The sequence below is a fragment of the Gekko japonicus genome, unplaced genomic scaffold (assembly GCF_001447785.1).
Source record: "Gekko japonicus isolate JY-2015 unplaced genomic scaffold, Gekko_japonicus_V1.1 scaffold231, whole genome shotgun sequence".
NCBI lineage: Eukaryota > Metazoa > Chordata > Lepidosauria > Squamata > Gekkonidae > Gekko > Gekko japonicus.
In genome coordinates, this window is record NW_015165837.1 from 25,860 (window position 1) to 39,205 (window position 13,346).

The 13,346-nt window shown below is 41.5% G+C and overlaps 1 protein-coding gene across 1 annotated transcript in view; it reads left to right on the forward strand.

Annotated features, from left to right (window-relative positions):
- The window catches only part of DYNC1I1 (dynein, cytoplasmic 1, intermediate chain 1), a gene marked incomplete at its 5' end in the record, with an annotated part of 137,295 nt that overhangs the window by 15,204 nt on the left and 108,745 nt on the right, over nucleotides 1–13,346 (forward strand). Inside the window, 2 exons of the mRNA XM_015410934.1 lie at nucleotides 10,277–10,439; nucleotides 11,744–11,843. Coding sequence (XP_015266420.1) covers nucleotides 10,277–10,439; nucleotides 11,744–11,843 — 263 coding nt within the window. The remainder of the gene's footprint in view (nucleotides 1–10,276; nucleotides 10,440–11,743; nucleotides 11,844–13,346) is intronic.

A 13,346-nucleotide genomic window follows, 5' to 3' on the forward strand; every position in this document is an offset into this window, starting at 1 on the left:
AGAGGGGAGAAGCTTTCACAGGCCCCCCACCCCCCACCCTGCTTTTCCCGCCCACCCGGGAAGCAGGACAGCTGGGAGAAGCTTTCACAGGCCCCCCCCCACCCCGCTTCTCCTGCCCACCCGGGAAGCCGGACAGATGGGGGAAGCTTTCTTAGCCCCCCCGCGCCACGCCACTTCTCCCACCCGCCCGGCAAGCCGGAGGGATGGGAGAAGCTTTTGCAGGCCCCCCCGCCTCCCCCTTCTTCGTTCCTTTCTGTCTCTCTCTCCCCTACACTTTCTCTCTCTCTTTCTCTCTCCCCCGTCTTTCTTTCTTTCTTTCTTTCTTTCTTTCTTTCTTTCTTTCTTTCTTTCTTTCTCTCCCCCCACACTTTCTCTCTTTGTCTTTTTCTCTCTCCTTCCTTCCTTCCTTCCTTCCTTCTTTCTTTCTTTCTCCTTCCTTCCACCCACCTTTTCTAGGGCTAGTTGTCTTTGTCCACAACAGGCTTTGCTCCCTAGTATGTGTGTGTGTGTGTGTGTGTGTGTGTGTGTGTATAACCTGTGAATACTTAAATCCAGGGATTGGAGCCATGGGCAGACAAGACAGATCTCTCTACAAGCCCTATAAACAACTATTCATGGTAAGCAAAAAAGGCTGAGACAGAATATTTATTATAAATATATCATATTGAGCTGGTAAGTAGAGATTTATTAGACCTAAGATTGTTAAAATAGTTCTTAATCTCTTGTATCAATACTGGGATATTCAACTTCTGTTTGTCTTCCTCAGTTATTTGTAGCAAATTTAGTTGATGAAAGAAATTTTGACCTTTTAAATAAAAAAGGTTCTCAGTTGAAGAAAGTTTTTTGATAATTTCCCACAAATGCAGTGGATGTTTCTGTTTCATTGACTTAGCCTTTCAAGAGAATCTGAGAGAACAGCTTGGTATGTTATCTGGTTTTGGGTTGTTTTTGGGTTTTTTTGCCAAGTACTGAGGAAGAAGTTCGTCAGCCTTATTGCTTTACTCAATATAAATTGCTTAGAAATAGAGATAGTTACTACCATTTCTGAAATGCAATGTTTCTGCTTATTTCTTTGTTTACATTATCCGTAGCCCGTCTTTCTCACTGGGACTCAAGGCAGATTACAGAGAGTAAGTCAATATAATCAACAAGATGGAACATTCAATAAACAATGAAATAGATTTTGGATTGTAGAACCAACCAGAATTCTAAAAAACAAAACTGAAGCAAAGCTTAAGTATTAATACGACACTGCAAATTGCTTTCTTAATTTTCATATTTGGATTCGCCTTATGTTTCTTCTCCAGTTGCAGTGCAATTTTAAGCACAGAGCTACCCTGTTCTAAGTCCGCTGATTTCAAAGGATTTAGAAAGATGTAACTCTACTTAGGATTTCATTGGTGTTTATTTATAATAGAGCCCTCTTTTGCCTTATTCCCTTTTCTTTTCTCTTGCTCTGCTACCTGATAAGGCCAAACCTCTGATAAAGGCTTTACTGGTATTGGGGGGCGGGGAATCCTTACATTTATTTTTAAAGAAACTAAGCAGCTTTTCTTGCTTCAAATGCATAATATTAATTTGTCATTGACTGGGGTATTTTAAACTTTAGACAGATAACTGTAACATATAGTTGGGGCACAGGCCAATAAAGTCATTGTCTCAGTATAAATGTCAGAAGTTTGTGAAATGAGTTCAGGTGTCATTAAAATCAAATCCTAGAATCAAGGCCAGCTGAAGGTTTTTTGGTGCCGTAAGCAAACTATGACTTTGGCATACTCACCCACCCCATTTACTTGAGAGAAAAGTGAGAAGTCTAGAACTAACACTTCATTAACTGAGCATTCAAAATGAATAATGTAAAATTAAAAATAGGCAAGCTGTTCAAAAGCCCTCCATGTTTCATTACGGCAGCTGTAGAAGACCAGAGTCAACAGGTCTGGAAATTCCGGAAGCCAGTTAATGCCACGTTTCCCTTCAAACCAATGAAAGAGAGTCCCCTCACTTTTTGGGTACCCCTCGAAATGTGATGTCCAGGGTGATCACTTACAAACTGTCATATGTGGATTAAAAAATTCCAGCTAGATAGACAGATATATATAACTGAAAACTTTCTGTTTATTTACAGAACTCCTTTGGCAATAAACCATAGTGGGTTTTTAACATTATATCTATCCATCTCAGAATCTTTTAGACCATTAAAATCACTGTCAAGTATAATCTCTCCATCAACAAATTTATATAATATACTTCAAAAGTCTTCAGAAATTGCATAAATGTTAACTGTCAGTTTCCCTTTAAGCATTATAAACCTCCCATACAGATCATTTTTAGCTTCTCATAAAAATGAGTGTTTGCATTTAAACAAATATCCCCCCCTTTGTTTTTATACTGGCAGCTGATGTATAAACATCTCTTAGTTCTAATGAAGTTAAACACCAAGCAGTAAGGGTTTTTAAAAATTGAATCCTTATTTATAATAACTAGTTGACTGATTGATTTGCTCAGTATTTATGTGATTGACTGTTGAGTGGTGTGCAGCAACAACAGATGTGTGGGTGAGGAGGGAAATTAGAACCCTTATCATGCTGTATAGAATGTGCATTCACAGAACACTGCCAACTGCACTGTATTATATTGTCTGAATATACAAAGAGTCGCTCAACAAACAGGTTCAGAATGTTTGGGAACAGCTGAATTATTGATGAAAAACAGGTTCCCTGTTTGTGACCGGCGAACAGAATGTGAGTGAACATCCCACCTGGTATTGCTCCAAGGAACTTCAGCAGCACTGCTATCACTACCATTCTAAGCATATTACCATAGTGAATGTTCTGAATGAGTGTTGATCATTGTTACTTGGGAGAAAGTCTCCTTGTAGTTATTGGCAATATGAGGAGCCCTTCCTGGGCAAGGAACATAGTTTGGGGGTCTGTGGAGACACCACAATATCTAGGTATGTCCCTTAATTCACAGAACAAAAACCTGGTGAAATTCTACAGTGTTTTTAAGGACTAGCACCTTATTTCAAAGGTTTCCCTTAAGTTACTATGTCTGTGTCCCTAGTCAAGATCCAGGGTACTTTGTACACAAATAGAAGGAACCATTTGTATGTAGGGGAAGGGCACCGCCCCAGCTACAACTAACCTACTGTGTTACATGCTATACTGGAGGACCCCTCAGTTGCCAGGGGGTGGCTTTTTAGGGAGTGTAAAGACATGCACTGGGGGTATGAACCGGAAGCTGCTGACCACATAGAAAATACTGTGTATGTTTCTTTGGATCCAACTCAAAGTATTCTTATTTTATATTTAGAAAAAACTTTTTTTAATTTTAAGCATATATGCACTGAAATCTCAGCTTTTGCTTGTGAGGTGGCCTCCAACAGATAAATATAAAAATATGTAAGCTGTCACCATGATCATAAAACACACAACTCCAAAATAAAAGCAGCGCATTAAACCAGTGCATTAAACTGAGAATCAGCGTGGTGTAGTAGTTAAGAGTATAGGAATAATATCTGGGCGACCTAGGTTTGAAGCCCCACTCATGGCCATGGAAGCTTGCTGGGTGACCTCTGGCCAGTCACACTCTCTCAGCCTAACCTAGCTCACGGGGTTGTCGTGAGGATAAAATGGAGGAGAGGAGAATGACGTAAGTTGCTTTGGGTCCCCATTGGGGAGAAAGGCAGGATAGAAATAAATAAGTAGGAACGCTGTACCAAAGCTTGCAGGATGATCATGAGCCATCATAAGAATAATTAGGAAACAGGTAAAATTTAGTGAGTGGGAGTCAGTAAAATGCCTGGGAAACTAGTATATTTTTTCCTGATATGTAAACTTCAGGCTTGGAAGGAGGTAAATTGCTGTGAAGAAGAACTTCCTGAAAAAGCACCATCACTTAAAAAGCCATGTCTGATGCTTACTCACCTGATTTCTGCAAGTGAGAGTGTACGGATCAGGGCTTCAGAAGCAGATCTGAAGTGGTAGGAAAGCTGCTATGGGAGAGTAGGTGCCGGTGCTCCAAGGACTCTGAACCCAAGAGCTTGAGGGCTTTATAGGCAATAATGATTAGTACTTGTTGAGAATGTCCACTGTCTCACTTAACCCAGCTGAAAAGGAGCTATAGAGTTGAGTGTCATCAGTATACTAAGAGCACGTCACTCCAACTATCCCACAAAATAAACCACAAACTGAGATCTTTAGAAACCATTTAAATTCCATTTAGGATAATACAGTATTCTTTTTATAGCTACATATTAAACAAGCCTTTGGCTTTCTTTATCAGATTTTGGTATGCTGTCGAGAACAATTATGTTTTCATGTTTATATGTAACAGATAGTTCATTGTGGTTTCTGGCTGCTTGTCGTGTGGAGGAATGGCCCCAGTGAAATAGAGGGCTGTTTTGCCAAAGATTTAAGTGGAATTTGGGCTTTAACCTATCATACGTTGTGCTTCTGTTGTATCCTGCGTGCATTTTCATAAATGTGTAAAAACAAAACAAACTATGATACCGCACTGTCCCATAGGTATCCTACACACACACACCCAGCTACAAATGGTAGTTCTTCTGAAGTTAAAATAAATCCTATGATAATTTCAATTGTCTTTGCAAGGCATCTCAGCTAGTCTAACAGTGCCATCCTAGGCAGAATTTGATCCTTCTGAGTCCACAGAAGATAGTAGGCTTTGAAGGGTGTAACTCAGCTTAGGATACCAAGACCCATAGGTTTTTCAGGTTATAAGCTTTTGAAATTCAAAGATGCTTATAGCTTAGAAATCTTGATAGTGCTCAAGGCACTGGTGGCGATAGAAAGTGCCATCAAGTTACAACCGATTTATGGCAATAGGGTTTTCATGGCAAGAGATGTCCAGAGGTGGTTTGCCATTGCCTGTCAACATTGACACAGAGAGTACTCCATCTTTCTGTGTTATACCTCTGAGGATGCCAGTCACAGCTGCTGGCGAAACGGCAGGTACTACAATGCCAAGACCACAGCCATACAGCCCGGAACATCTACAACAACTAATGAACTCCGGCTGTAAAGGCCTTCAACCACATAATCTAGAAACTAGTATATTATGTCCAACCACATGGTCACAAATTTGGGGAAACATACAATATAATTAACAATAATAAATGAGGACAAAATGTTCAGATACTTTTGAGATATGGAGATACTTTTGAGATAATCTTTTGAGTTCTCCAAATTTTGTTCTGATCATTTAAGACATATCCTGAAAAGAAAGTCTTTGTTTTATGGCTCCATACCAAGTAACATGTGTATCACAAGACCTTAAAGACTCTCAGCTTGGAAGCTGGCCACCCATAGTATCCTTTCTGCTACTGGAACAGGTTTTTTTGTTTTTTTTAAAGACTGACCCATTCTGGAAACTTGACACATGCCTATATCCTCTTTTAGCCTTAGGCTGTACAATCGTTCCTTCTGGGAGCCCTGGAATCTTGAATCATGTATTGAACAGCATCAGAGAAATGCCAGTGCAGAGTCCCTGGACTGCTGTGATGAAGTAATAATCATGTAACTAAGCCTAATGATAGGAGTTCAGCTGATTTTTACTTCAACCTGTGATCTTTCGCTAGAGGGCTATCACTTAGCATTTTCTGTCTCCTATAGCACAAATCTTGGTTGTGGAGGATGTGAGTACAGAATCCAGTAGCAGCCAAGGCCTTTGATCTTTAAAACATTGAGATGATTCCCTTTTATAATCAGAATCAAGCGAGGGAAGAGTCTGCCATCTTATCCAGGGGGCTGAAGTACAAATCCTGTCACAGGAAAAGGACCTTCATGTTTCCTTCCGCCATATTTCTGTGAATGTTTATTATTTAGCAAATCTATATCCTGAGTTGCATTTTTAAAAGATTTTGTATCACAGTGGCCATTTAGCTGGAAACTGGCAAACCTTAATAGTTCTGGTTCAAAATATAACAAAAGGATCACAATTTTTAAAATAGTGCTTACAAAAGAATTAGTCATTTATTCTTAAGTAAAGACTCGCTGCTGAAAATGGCTTTCTCCTTCAGTGGGGGGGGGGAATCATGCCTCTGCTTGCTCAGGTATGGCTATGCACATTTTTGCGCAGCTCCTATTGCAGAAACCTAGGCAGACCCTCCAGTTTCAGTAGCCCTACTACTCAGGTAGGAGTCTAGTGGCTTTTCAGCATGAGCTAAATGTTGGAAGTTCCAGGTGCAATGTCCCCTGTCTCAGACCTCCAGACTTTGTGGCAAGAGAGACTAGATAGCTAGATAGGCACACTAACCTTTCTTCCTGTGTTTACACCTTTGCCACTGCCCCTTTTGATATGTAGATTACGTTCTCAGGGACTATTCTTCTTTCTGTTCTCTCTCAGCTGAGATGAAGATGAGCTCTCTCCCTGCCCACACCAAGAGAGAGACATGCAATCCTTTCTTGGCACCATGAGGCAGATGGCCCTCTGGCCATCTGCTTCCATCCTTTAGCTAGTAAGTTAGTACTCTATCCTGTTTCTACTCTTTCTATCTAAAGTGTACTTCTCAAATAGAGAGAGAAGTATTTCTCTGTTAAACTAATGTTCCCTCTAAACTGTGGAGTCTCGTGAGCAAAAAAGTCTACTTTGTGAGCTCCTGGCATTAAAGTTGTGAGCGAGCGATTTGGCTACTGCATAAATTATTTTGCTCTGGAGCCATCCTTCCTGAGCTAAGTAAAAAAATGTGTGAGCCGGAGGCTAAAAAACTGTGAGCTAGCTCACACTAACTCAGCGTAGAGGATGTGACTTTGTGTAAGCTGGGTGACCTGGTAAAGTGACACTCCTGAGTTTGTAGCTTTATTTAAGCACTCTGCTAACTAGTAGTAACTAACTAACCACACCAGTTAACCCAAATACTAAATGGGATGGGTGATTGGCTCATGTCTGACTGACACCTTGAAACATAGTAAGTTTGACTGTTTTTTAATATATATATATATATATATATATTTACTACCTGACTAATTTGGACATCTGCTGTGAACAGTTGGGAGAATAAAAAAACATGCTGCTGCTAATATGGCCACATTTGAATTTTTAAACTGAAATTGATTGTAAACTGGTTTAAGTCCCACTGATTCTCCCAGGAATCCCTGGACTTTCTAGTTTTCTTTTTAGTTAAATTTAGTCTAACATCCTCAGTCTTTCTCAAGGAAAGTAAATTCCCAGGATTCATTGTGGGGAAAGTCAAAATACTTTTTAGATAATGCAAATTGGGGCCATGGTCCTCAGCTGGTGGAGAAAGCTAGGGGAACCCTAGATAGACAGATGCAGCGAGTCACCTTGGAGGCATTTGGAATGCTACCATTTTTCTGAGAGCCCCTACCTCCATGAACATTTTTTTAATCGTAATTGTTTCTGTGGCAGAAGGGACACACTGATTGGTGAGTACTATTTCATTTTTTCCTTTGAGGCCTCTGGACACCAATAGCTGTCCAAGTCTGTGCCTGGCAAGTGCTACCCCCTGTCTTTCCCAATCCTTGGAGGGGCTTTTCTCTCCCTCTTTCAGTCTACCCACTGTCACTATCTGGCCTTTGTAGGAATTACCCACTAAGAGGGCCAGGGGTCACAGCTTCCCTTCCTCATGCTGCCGTTCCAAGGCCTCACCTTGTGCCAGTGTCTCCTGCTACCCAATGTCTGGTTACCACAGGGACAGACTGTTGTTCTTTCTTACTGCTGGGGGATTCAACGCTTCACTTAGTATTTCTTTCAGATTCTCATCTTGCTGCTCAGGAACACCTTGAAATCTCAGAACATATGCTGATTTTTCCATTTGTAGTCTTAAAAGTTGATCTTTATCAGAGGATCTTTGTTTTTCCATCACCTCCAGTCTTTGATTACTCTTTTGCTTTTGCTTCAACCTTTTTCACTGATTTTGCAATCTCCTTTGTTTTTAAGTTCATCTCTTTACGCTGTTTTTGGATCTCATCCAACTTCTTTTTTTCTCTCCACTGTTTATTTTCAAATTTTTAAATAGATAAGGAAAACACAAGTACATTTCAACATAATGTGTACAGAAAATCTTCCAGTTGTTGGTGTTAGTCATCTGCTCCAGCAAAGGGTGCAATGCAGTAGCCAACATGTTCGAGAAGTCAATGTTTACTTCTGGTTTAGTAGCCGGATGTGTTGATCTTGCAGTTCCAGGAGAGTGTCTCAGCCTCGTTGCCATCTTTTCTGCCCACCCAGTCATTGTTTATATTTCAAGGAAAGTTTTCAAAAGACAGCAAAAGTTGCTTCAAAAGTTCACTTTAATTAGATTTGTACTTTGCCTGATTCAGTCGACCATCGCCATTACTCCTAGGCCCTCTCACTAAACAAGTTCACTTTAAAAAGTATTGGGGGGGGGAGATGTGAACTAGCTCCCTCCTCCCTCCATCGATGCTGTTCAGGGCTTTGGATATACACTTTGCCAGATAGCCAGTCAGAAAGAAATTTGCACTCACACTTCCTTCCACACCTGCTGCAGAGGTAGGGAGAGCTTTATTTTCATTGGATCACTTGTTCGCTCACCCAGTGTATGCCTCTTAGTGCCATAATGGTGCCGTGGCAACGGGACCTATCGGAGCTCGGAGGTGCCTCAGTTCCTTGGCCGCAGCCTTGGGAGAGGCAACCTCCAGCGGCCCAGGCTGGGAGTTCCCTACAAGGACTCTGGGGGGGGGTGTCCGGATCAACCGGCCCCCCTCCCATCCACTGCATCACGGGCCACTCCTTTCAGAGCACTGAAGGAGCACGCCCACCATGGAAGTTGCCGAAACTGGAAGTCATGGTAAGTTTGACTGTTGAACATATTTGTGAAGAAATTCACAGCATCCCCACTTTAGATCCGATATTCTCTTCTGCTAAGTGAGGAATGAACTGCTGGAGAAAGACTCCTGCAATGGGAGAAAGGAGTTTGTCCAGTGGAACAAATCTTTCTTCAGAAGAGTTTTTGCCTCATGAAAGGGGACCTATGGGACCAACAATCAGATCTTTCTTTTCCATTAGCAGTGCTGGAAATCAGCATGTTTTCCATCTCTTGTATGTTGATACCTGCCTTTCTCCCAAGCATCTCAACCCAAAGCTGGTAACAGCAACATAAAAACAATATAAAACCAATTGAATAAGACAAGAAACATTAAAGCAGCAAATATAAAATACATTAAACCACATTAAAATCCAGTCTGGACATGTTAGCAGGTTCCCTTTTGCCCAGCCTCAGGCTGCCTCTGAATCCAGGGGCAATCTTGGCACCCTGGGTTTTCCTGGGGACCTGGACAAGGGGCAAGAAGAGCTGGCAGACAGATATAAGTGCTGCCACGGCTGGCCCTCAGTGGATGTTTTTAATGCCAACAGGCAGCCGGAACACCAGCCAGGCTCCAGGCACATTGGCCCCAGGAAGAAGCAATGTTGTCTGGGTGGGGCAGCCAACTTGACCAGCTGAGGAGCACCTGGCCTCACACCAGGCTGGCTGCAGTGACAGCCACACCCTCCTGTCACCTTCTACAGGACTTAGGAGAGGCAAGGGAAAGCATGGGGATGGGAGGCTAGCTTGATAAGGGCCAAGGATAGAGGCTTGGAAGGACTAGTCACTAACTCCATCAACCCAGAGGCTGGAGGGAGCACTGGGCAGAGTGGAGGACAGCTCAGATGGACTCAACCCCTTTCCCTCTCTTGGCTGAGGCCTCTTGAGGCCCCATGGAGGTAAAGGCTCTGGATGTTGTGCTGTCCCCTGACCACCCTGATGAGATGATGGACCTTCACACCTTCAGCATAGGCATCACGGCCTGTGTCTTAATATTTTTTTACTTGCTTAGTACATGGAACCAAAACACAACTTCTAATGACAAAAAACCATTTTAGCTCTTTGTAAGTGTAACTGAAAACGTGCTCAGTATTAAGGGAGTACTTAAGACTTCGTCTCTGTTAAATATGTTTTTATTCTCTTCCAAGTTCAGTTTTGCAATATGCGTCAGTCAGAAAAGCTTCCTGAAATCTGAACACACGGTTTATTTTATTCTGGTACCTTATGTATTTTCTTCTTCAGAATGATAAATATAGAAGTTATAGGATACCTTCTGTACAGAGGGTACATTCTAGGAATATACATTAGTAGTATATTTTAAAAGGATTCTTTAGAAGGAAGCAAACTATTCAGTCCTACTAATACTGCTGTGACTTCCATAGGAAAATGTACTGTGTTTCATGAAGACTTTGATTCATCTGGAAATATTTAAATGCTTGTCTGCTTCTTAATATTGCCAATGTGCTTTATAAGCTCCTCCTAGGGAACTGACAGAGGAAGAAAAGCAACAGATTATCCACTCAGAAGAATTCCTTATATTTTTTGATCGAACAATTCGAGTAATTGAGAGAGCTCTAGCTGAAGATTCAGACATTTTCTTCGACTACAGTGGTCGAGATGTTGAAGAGAAAGATGGGTTAGTTATCCTCTTTTCCCTTTTGCTTTTGTAATAAACCCCCCAAATGCCCTTTGTATACATGTTCAAGACTGATAAAATAATAGGCATAATATCTTCTGCTGTAGGGCTCCGAATTGGAACTCTTCTTAAAAAAAATAAACACTAGGCTCTTGATTCCTTCTGTTCAGCTTTATTCTTCATAATTCTCTCTGAAACGAAGCCATTGTTTCAAATATGGTAGCAAGTCCTGACTAGTTTCTAGTCAGCTTAATTGCATTCTCTTGACAGTATGCACCCTGAAGTTTTAATAAGTCATGGAAGTCATCAGTGAAGAAATAAACCAAACAGGCGAGAGTGACTAAAGCTTGCTGCTCAGGAAGTTGATGGACAAAGAGCAACAGTGCCTGTGCCATTTGAGATCAAAATCTATATACCTTCCCATGCTGAAATGTAGGTGGGAACCCAATTCTTCAACCAATCAGAACTTTTTTGCCCCCCTCCGACTGCAGCCCAATGATTTCTATGAAATGCTGTTCCTGGATGATTGGGGGGGGTTCCTGATGACAGACATGAAGATAGTTTGGAGTGGGGAAGGGAAATGATAGAAATTGCCAATTTAGTATGGATCTAACCCATCGTTTTGTATTTTTTTTTGCACTATCAACGTCAGCTACAGTCTACAGAAGGAGTATATAACCTCTTCACGATCTTACTTCTGGAAGTTCCCCTTCTTTTGCTAGTTGGTGGAGTTTATTCAGTTCCTGAGACAAGACAGAGTAGTTTTCAGGCAGATTTGAATCCTCATTTTTTTATAATTAAGCACTGGCTTAGACATGGGAGGTATATTATTTTCTAAATGGACAGAGTAATTCACTTATGGGAAAGAACTGGAAGCAAATATTGCATTGGCAGCAAAGAGCCACATTGGTTTTTATTTTTGGCTTCTCTCCTAGCTCCCAAGTCTCCTGACTTGAAAGGTGCTCCCCTCCCAAGTTGCTCCTCGCTGGCTTCTGCCTGTTGGGTTCAAAATTGGAGTGGGGTGGTGGTGGAAGAGAACATCATTTTATTTACAGCTGCATTTGAGATCTGGTCTGTGCCTGTGTCAGAATACAGTGGCCAAGTTCTAAGAGGAAAGAATTCTGATACAGGCGCAGACCAGATCTGCAATGCACCAAGACACTAACTAGTAGATAAGGACAGAGCAGGAAAAAGAAGTGCTCAGAAATCTCCATAACAATTTTGAATGCAAATGATTGATAGTTTAAGATACCAAGAATGTGTTTTGAGTGCAAATAAATTATAATCTGTTCAAATCCATTTAGAGATGTCCAAGCGGGGGCCAACTTGTCCTTTAACCGCCAATTCTATGATGAACACTGGTCGAAACATCGGGTTGTCACTTGTATGGATTGGTCTCTTCAGGTAAGTTAGGAGTACAAACTTTGGGTATTGTGGTCATCACATAACAAATCTCTGTAGTTATTTCCACATGTCCAAGTAGGTTTGGTCTTGTGCAGGACTGGTTCTAGGTACCTAGGCACCCCAAGCAAGGTACAGCCATCTGCTCTTGGGTCCATGCTCCTGCCAGTTAGGTCCAAGGCAGTAGAGGGTTCCAGGAGGCTACTATGCTACTGATGGCTGGCAATGAGGTGAGACCCTCCAGTGCATCAGGACCCTCCTCAGTGTGCCTCCTGAAGCAGTCACTTGTGTGGTTTGGTCAAAGAACCAGCCATGATCTTGTGTTTCTTGAACAATGCCTCTCCACCCCCACCCCCCAGCACTGTATGGGACACTGTGTCTGAACTGAGGGGAGTTTGTGAGATGCCATGAAAATCAGCTGTTCACAAGAAAAAAATACATTAAAAATCTTAATGGGCCTTCCAAAGTAGCTGTGCAGTCTTTATCAATACCATAAGACGATAGTTGGCGAGATCATGAATGATATATTATGGCTCGGTTTCTGTGTAACCATGATCTGATTCAAACTGCCTAGGTACTAATTGCAGAAGTCGGTTAAGGAAGATAATGCTGACTTTGAAGTACCATATTCATGGCGTAGAACCTGAGCTGATTTTATATAGAAGTTTTACATCCACGTGCTTTAATTGAATCCATTTTGCAACAGGTATGCGCTGGCATGTGGGTGGCCAGTAAGCCTGTATGGATTTCCAGTGAAATGAGAAACAAGCCTGAGGAAACACTTATCTTAGGTTATTTGCTTGTTCCAGGGACTGGAAATTACATGGAATTCTTATCTGATAGCTTTTTAACAAGCAGCATTTACTGTATTCCCAGGACAGCAAGATAAAGCCAAGTTGGAAGGCAACTGCCAAAATGTAATTGTTCACCCCCTCAGGCTTGCAAACATGTTCTGTCTCCATTGCTTTGTTCTGGGGTGGCCCTGTCTCACCTCCTTTTCCTCTGAACTCTTATCTACCTTGGATGTACACCTTAACAACCCCCAGTGTCACTCTGCATTATAGTGAAGGGAATTCTTTGAACTCTGGACTCTTTTTTTTTTTTGCACATGATATACTGCATACTGTAGATGATAGTTTAGCAAAGCAAATGCATAAAACAGAAAACATTGTGACTTGTGATCCATTGCTTCACATAGCGTATTGCTTGCCTAAGACTGTATTTCCCACAGTTTAAGAAAAACAGTATAATTGAATTCATCTAGGATTTTTTTTTTTTTGGTCTGCATCCAAAAGGTGATGATGGAGCATATTTGGCAGTATTATGCTAATCAAGTAGGTGCCATTGGCAGGGAAGATACCAGTGGTCAGAACAAATCTGACATACACTGGAACCTTTTTCTCTTATGTACAGTCCTTTATTTTTTTTTAATTATACCCTGCTTCTCTCAGTGGTTGAAAGTGGCTTGCACTAAATCAGGATAGGTTCCTGTACAGTCAAAGAGAG